The sequence below is a fragment of the Anomaloglossus baeobatrachus genome, chromosome 11, assembly GCF_048569485.1.
Source record: "Anomaloglossus baeobatrachus isolate aAnoBae1 chromosome 11, aAnoBae1.hap1, whole genome shotgun sequence".
In the NCBI taxonomy this organism is placed as follows: domain Eukaryota; kingdom Metazoa; phylum Chordata; class Amphibia; order Anura; family Aromobatidae; genus Anomaloglossus; species Anomaloglossus baeobatrachus.
In genome coordinates, this window is record NC_134363.1 from 151,676,629 (window position 1) to 151,684,780 (window position 8,152).

General features: G+C 37.8%; 1 protein-coding gene across 1 annotated transcript in view; it reads right to left on the bottom strand.

Annotated features, from left to right (window-relative positions):
* Nucleotides 1-6,086: 6,086 nt before the first annotated feature.
* Nucleotides 6,087-8,152, bottom strand: part of SCNN1D (sodium channel epithelial 1 subunit delta) — a 36,499-nt gene continuing 34,433 nt past the window's right edge. The window contains exon 12 of the mRNA XM_075328002.1: nt 6,087-6,492. Within this exon, the coding sequence (XP_075184117.1) occupies nt 6,241-6,492 (252 nt within the window). The 3' untranslated portion in view covers nt 6,087-6,240. The remainder of the gene's footprint in view (nt 6,493-8,152) is intronic.

The following is an 8,152-nucleotide window of genomic DNA, read 5'->3' on the forward strand; positions in this document are numbered from 1 at the left end:
CCTACTTCGGCCATTTTCCAGTGTTCTTTCGCTGGGGGTCACGTGCAGGAAACATCTGTGGGAGTTCCTAGAAACCTGGTCTACAGCGCCCCCCTGTGGCCAGACGCACAAGGTAACTGATTGAATTGCATACCTGTTTGTAAACCATGCTTTATCTGTAACTGTACTCTGACATATGTATATTCTGTAGATTCCCTATTGTATATATTGTAGTTTCTAGTGTGCTTTAGGCTGATTAAATTATATAATTAATCTTGGGCTGTTCTGTTATCTCGATCTTGAATCCCACGTCTGTGTGTTCGGCTAATAGTTACCGTGAAGCGGTTGGTGGCAGCGAGTTGTGCCAAGGATTATTGTGGGGAGGCCAGTGAGATCCGGGGAGGTTTTATATATTCCGCCCGCGGAGGTCGGGGGAATATATACCCTACTCTCACTGGGGACCCTTCAATAATCGGCATAAGTAGTATAGCGGCCTCCTTGCTTATTGTCGGGCAATTCCATAATTGGCCTGACTATAAGAGGGGCGCTAGAGAGCGCGTCACGTGCTCTGTCTGTCGGTCGGGAGGTATAAAGGAGGGGTGACCCCCCCACTTGTTACCCCCCGATTGTGACGTACTGGTAGCCAGCGCGGGGGATTTCTGAGTGACCCCCCCGGTGGTTCGTGACACCGCCTCACATATGAATAGTAGAACTGCTCTTAGCAGCACTCACCTGGTCTATTTCAATCCCGTACCCATGACTGAGTCATGGCTATGGGCGGGACAGGTCCGAGCAAATGCTGCATGAAGTAAATAGCCTGTGGACAAGGCCTGATGACTGAATGTGAACAGTCACCAACCGCCAAAATCTAGACAGGTGGAATACATCCCAAATTGGGGTGCACAGCAGGGTGGGGGTCAGCCACCGACCAATTCAATGAAGAAAAAGCAAAAAGCCAGTATCCAAAATCCTTCTGGGAAAGTGTCTTGTGGACAGATGAGACCAAGATAGAGGTTTATGGTAAAGTACATCATTCTACTGAAAACAGAATAAGATCTACAAAAAAAACATAGTACCTACAGTCACATATGGTGGAGGTTCAAAGATGTTTTCGGCTTGTTTTGCTGACTTTGGCACTGGGTGCCTTGACTGTCTAATGTATATATGAGTTTGTGTTTGCAAAGCATCCCTAGACTATCAATGTCCGCCCCTGTAAATAGGCAACCCAACTATCAATTCTGTGTCCTCGTTGGGATCTTCTATCACTGGTGTTTTATTGAACTACACACAAGTTTTCATGGAAAAGAAAGAACCCAGAGCAACATTTACAATAATCAGTTTATTTTTACACCATGAGTATACATCATATCGACATGTCTGTAAATATTACAGTATAAGAAGAATGAAAGAGAGAAAAAAATATTAGACAATCAATATGATTTTATGATAAATATATTATATATTTAAATAAATGAATGATATTTAAATATATTATACATTTCTATGTGAAATGACATTCTGAACAATTTACATATTCACCGGTCATACATTTTATTTAGATAAAGGAAGATTTAGGATGAGGTAGATCAACGTATTTATTGTAACTTAACAAAAGTAAGAACATAGAAAACTCCTTTAGTTTGACTTTTGCTAATCCAAGATATCAGACTACTATTTCATAAGATTTCAGAAATCTGAACGAAGGAAATAATCAGAATCTACTACTTAAATGACTCCTTTGATTAAAAATACATATGATACAAGCATGAATGTTATTATAATTCCATTTTGGGTTGAGATTAATAAAGGTTTTTTAAAAAGAACCTGTCACATTGAACCAGTGGAGTAATGCGGGGAATGGTCGGGTGGGCAGTTGTCCCGAGTACAACAGTCTATAGGTGCGCAAAACTCCTGCCCCCCTTTCCTCTATAGCCTTCTCCATTATAAACTGGAGTTGAAATATTTAGGAGCATAGCCAAAGAGGTTTTTGGCGGATCTGTAGAAAGTTTAATCAATGCTTTTTTAAACTGTGCTGTGCCTGTCCAATGACCAAGAATATTATATAACTGGCATTAAAGAGGACCAACCACCAGGATTTTCCTATATAAAGTAAAGCCAGTGCTATACTGGAGCTATCATGCTGATTCTATACATACCTTTAGTTGTAAGATCGGATGTATACTTTCTGAAATACAGGCAAGTAAAGTTTGTGAAATGCACTGTTATTTCATTGACAGGTGCAACAGAATATGTAATAGGTGGGTTGGGTTTTGCTAGTTATTCCTGACCCTATCTGTTGCCTGTCCTTCCTCCCTCTGTCTCTGTTATTACAGGGGGAGGAAAGAGGGAGGAAGGACAGGCAACAGACAGGGGCAGGAATAACCAGCAAAAACCCAAACTACTTATTAGATATTCTGTAGCTGCTATCAATCAAATAACAGTGCATGTCACAAACTTTACTTGCCTGTATATCAGAAACTATACATCCGATCTCACAACTAAAGGTATATATAGAATCAGCATGATAGCACCAGTATAGCACTGGCTTTAGTTTATATATGAAACTCCTGGTGGTTGGTCCTCATTAAATCCCATAGTCAACTTTTCAAAAGAACGGCAATCTGATATTAGTTGTTTTGCACATGGATTCTTTCTAAGGTTGACTCTTGCACAGGTGACCCAGTAAAATGCAACTGAAAATAGCACAAATAATATTTTATATTTTATTGCTCCGGTCACGGAGATAGCATCAACTGAATAATATTAAGGCCCATTAACGTAGTGTGTGTTTGGGAACATCATTAATGTCTTGGGAAAGAAAAAAAAGTAAGATCTAAAGAGCTGGTTAACATTTAACGAAGAAGAAAATACACCCAAAAAATGTCGTCGGACTTGAGGAGATTTCTGATAACCGGTCAGCTCTAGTTGCCGGTGGAAAACGAGATTGCTGAGGTGTGGTCATCGTAATGATAATTTTATAGTACAGAAACCATGCCAAGGACAAAAAAAAAACAAAGAGTTCCTTCTGGAAAAGATATTCTGATAATGTGAAAGAGGTCAAATGTACTAAGGTAATGTGGTTACATCAGACATGGGCAAAAGAGGCTGGAGAGATCTTCCAGCCATTAGCTGCCCAAATCCGTACCCTATATAATGAATTAACCTCAGGCTATTCTATCGGCATCTGTCAGTAGGATCAACTCTCCTAAGCCCTAAGCCATCTATAGGGACATTGAGGTCATAAAAGGTTGAAAAACATGACCTTGATATCTGCGAACTGATATCTTATTCCAGAAATATCCATGTTTTTCTTATAAGTAAATGAGCTGTTAAGATCTATGTCCCAAACATAGATCTCCACGAGAATCTGCCTCCAGGGCTTATTGTAAATTAAAGGAGACATTACCAATGTGAGACAAGAAGATAAAGAGATCAGACTGTCAGTTATTACATGTCTCACTGATAAAGTCTAGTGATGAGCGAACTGTTCAGTGCTCGGGTCCTTGTAATGAGCATTTTTATGCTCGGGTGCTTGGTACCCATTTACTGAGCATAATGGAAGTCAATGGGGAACTTGAGAAGATTTTCTGGAAAAATGCTTGAGTTCCCCATTGACTTTTATTAAACCTGTTAAACAAGTACCAATAATAATAATAATATTTATTCATTTATATAGCACTATTAATTCCATAGTGCTTTACATACATTGGCAACTCTGTCCCCATTGGGGCTCACAATCTAAATTTCCTATCAGTATGTTTTTGGAGTGTGGCAGGAAACCGGAGTACCCGGAGGAAACCCACGCAAACACAGGGAGAACATACAAACTTCTTGTAGATGTTGTCCTTAGTGGGACTAGAGCCCAGGACCCCAGCGCTGCAAGACTGCAGTGCTAACCACTGAGCCACCACAAGACTGCAGTGCTAACCACTGGTCAACCGTGCCGCCAACCCAAGTACCCGAGCATCAAAATGCTTGTTACGAGCATCAGAGCACTGAAAAATTTGCTCATCACTAGACATTACCAAATGTGAGACATGTAATAACTGACAGTCAGATCTCTTTACCTACATGTCTCACACTTGTAACTCCACCTTTCATTTAAAATAAGAGCTAAAGGAGATCTTTGTCCGGCTCATAGATCTTAACAGCTCATTTACATTATTTATAAAAAAATATGAATTTCTCTGGGGTAAGACATCAGATCGCAGATATCAAGATATCACTTTATTCAACCATGACTTGAAAGCCCATATAGAGGCTTGATCCTTTTGACAGATCTATTTAAGCCTTTGCAAGGTGAAAATAATATTTGAGGGGTGTCCTATTTATTTTTATATCTTTTAGGCACCTTTTGGACCCCTCAAGTTTCAAAATAGCCTGTTTTCTGACCCCTCTTTTTTCCAATGAGGTGTTCACTTACCGGGTAAAGAATAAATTTAGAAGGTGCTATTAAAGATCTTCATTATATGACCATCACAAAGTTGACAACTACCAGTTGCTCCTCAGTAACAATATGCATTATGCTAACGAGCAACTATAAAATAGTAAATGTTATGCAGCAAACTTTACTTATCCCATACACAGCAGTACTAAAATGTCTAAATATTTTTTTTCTATAATCATATGTGGCGCCCCTGACCTGGTCAGGCACCACTGAGTACTGCACCCATGCTGGGGACAGTACAATACAGGTAATCCAGATGGCTGACAGGGGTGTGGAACACAGGCGCATAGTGACCAGGTCTCACACATGTACCCATGAGAGGACCCCTGGGGATCCCAGGAGGGGGCAAGCCTTCACCTTCACTGGAATAGTGGAGGGGGTAGAGCCTCCATCTCCTCTCAAGGGGTGTGGTAAGAGAGTCTGGTTGCTAGGTGGCGTAGGCAAGAACAGGAGAGGAGGGGCAGTGAGCCAGTGCAGTGTAGAGTCCAGGGAGCTCAAGTGAGGAGCAGATCCCTGGAGCTGTGCAATCTGACAGCGTCCGCGCAGTGGCTATTGACGGGGGAGAACGGTCAACTAGGAGTGCTGCCTGAAAGCCAGCTTCAGCTAGGGAGTGCAACGGAGTGGGAAGTAAGGAGACTGCTAGAGAGCACCAGGCCCAACCGGGCGGCAGATCCCGAAGCGGGGATAGATTCAACTTTCTTCTGCTAAACCTGCCGGTGTGGGGCTCTTAAAGCCCACACCACAACACTACAAAAGCCGCAGCCACGTAACCACAAGTTAGGGCCCATAGGTCATAGGAGGCAAGAGGCTGGAGTGGCCTGGTCCGGGGAACAAGCACACGGCAAAACAAGAAGGGGAGAGTGGCTTGGAGCATCTTCCCTGGGTGACCCCCATAGGGACTCAAAGTCGGGGTTACCCCAAACCACCAAGGGCTAAGGAAGGCGAGTCAGTAGTCACCCTCATAAAGTCAGCCTGAAGGATACCTGGTTCCACCTGGTTCGTCCCAGCTACGCCCGGGTTACTCACCCTGCCATCAAATGTGAGTAAAAACCCTGAAAGACACTCTGCCTGTGTGGTCATTCTGCGACTTGTAGTACTACGCATCTACACCGGGCCCTGGGGCTTGCCTCACTCTCAGGAGGCTACTACATCTGACTGCACATATCATCAGCCCCAGGCACCCCTAACCTGCAGTGGCGGTCCCCACTGACCGCAATACTGAGAGTGGCGTCACGATCAAAACCGAAGATTCCCTACCTGTGACCAGCACCAGCTACGTGGAGTCCCTGAAGGTATGCACCGACACAACACCTGCGGGGCTTCACACATACATTCTGTTATTTGCTCTGTTACAATTGAATTCCATTATTTGTGATACGGATACACCTTAATATATAGAAATAAAAAGTATTTCATATTCTACGTTGCTTCCCCTGTATTGGACATAGCAGGTTTTTAGTAACACTTTATGGGTTCCCAATGCCTTCTCATGTGGGCGATGAAGAGACTTGACCAACCAGATGATCAGTCCTAGTCTGGGTAAAGTATAAGTACCAGGACCAAAAATAGTGGAGTTCTGATCTCCACTAATCTACAGGGAAATGAAACCCTAATTATTATTATTAATTTATTAAAAAAATTATATAAACTCAATCTTCTCTCCTTATTTGGTCTCCAAATCTACAAAAAATGCAACTGTATTTTTGTTTCAAAATTTGGAATCCAGTCCACGCGGAATTACTAAAGTCAACATCCAAAAAATGCAGAATGTCCATTGTCTTCTATATATACAACTGTGTGTATGAGATCCAAATTCAGTTGGGTTTCTCTTGGACTTGTGGTGTGGGCAAAGTTTTTCCATCAACGTCTGCCATACCCTCTGCAGGGATGACATATAGATTCACGTTTTTATCTTCCTCCTTTTTCATGCCATACTTCCTGTAGCCAATGATAATCAACATGGCTCCGACGTCAAACACCAACTCTGCCATCTCCGCCACGGACAGCACCGAAGAGCCAAACCAAAAGCTCCACTGGTTTCCCATAGTAGAAAGCAGGTTGTAAATCTATAAAGACAAATGTACAGTATATAGTGGTTAGTTATTAATGGTTTCAGTGTTTTCTTTTTATTATTATTATTATTATTATTATTATTATTATTTTTAAACACAACATTTTTTATTACATTTTCTTAAACCAGGGTACAGAAACATAAAAAATGCAAAAGGGTGAAACATAAATTAAAGCATCATCATATCAAGAGGGAAGGCCTCTCATGGGTAACCCTTCTTCTCACTATCAAAAAACCCTATTACCCTCAAACTGAATCCTCAACTCTTCCCAACCTCCGTCCCCTGAAAGCACCCCTGATCAAAAGCCCATCCCAACCCTTTTCTGGTGCAACACCGCCAAACCTCCCACCGCTCATTATTATTATTATTTATTTTATTTTTGTATTGTTATTATTATTATTATTATTATTTTATCCTTTATTATTAGTAGTTTATTTTCTTAATATTATTTTTATTATTATTAGTTTATTTTTTATTATTTTTTTATAATTATTTTTATTATTAGTTTATTTTTTTTTATTTGTAATTTGTATCATTTTAAATATTATCTTTATTGTTATTATTATTACATTATTATTTATTTTATTTTTTATACTATTATTGTTATTATTATTTTATCATTTATTTATTATTATTAGGTTATTTTCTTAATATTATTTTTATTATTATTAGTTTATTTTTTATTATTTTTTATAATTATTTTTATTATTAGTTTATTTTTTTTATTTGTAATTTGTATCATTTTAAATATTATCTTTATTGTTATTATTATTACATTATTATTTATTTTATTTTTTATACTATTATTGTTATTATTATTTTATCATTTATTTATTATTATTAGGTTATTTTCTTAATATTATTTTTATTATTATTAGTTTATTTTTTATTATTTTTTTATAATTATTTTTATTATTAGTTTATTTTTTTTTATTTGTAATTTGTATCATTTTAAATATTATCTTTATTGTTATTATTATTACATTATTATTTATTTTATTTTTTATACTATTATTGTTATTATTATTTTAGCATTTATTTATTATTATTAGGTTATTTTCTTAATATTATTTTTATTATTATTAGTTTATTTTTTATTATTTTTTATAACTATTTTTAGTATAATTTTATTTATTTTTTATTATTTGTAATTTGTATTTTTTTATATTATCGTTTATGTTATTATTATTATTATTATTATTATTATTATTATTATTATTATTTAAAGGCTATGCTCAACTTTGCACCCTCTGTCCCAATTAATCTGAAAAAAGTAAAGTGACTTTAAAATAAAACATCTTGTTAAAAATATTCTACGTTTACATTTTTTAATAAAAGGATTATACTGCCAATCTGAGATGGAATTTCATAGTAAGTACATCAGCCTCTTCAGGTCAAAGAGATCTTAATAAAAATGTATGCAGTTTAAATGGGGATGGATCTGCTTTACAAAGTGACAGATGGTTACAGTCAGTGATCTCTTTCAGAAAACATAATGCTCCATGAACAGACAGAGATTATACTACAGAGATATCAGGATATAATAGCATACTGCATATGTGTTGCCAAAATGCATGTGATTGTTTTTAAAAACAGCCTTTTACATAAAATGTACAGATTTTTTTGTTACTTTCTACAATGCCCCAGCTGCATA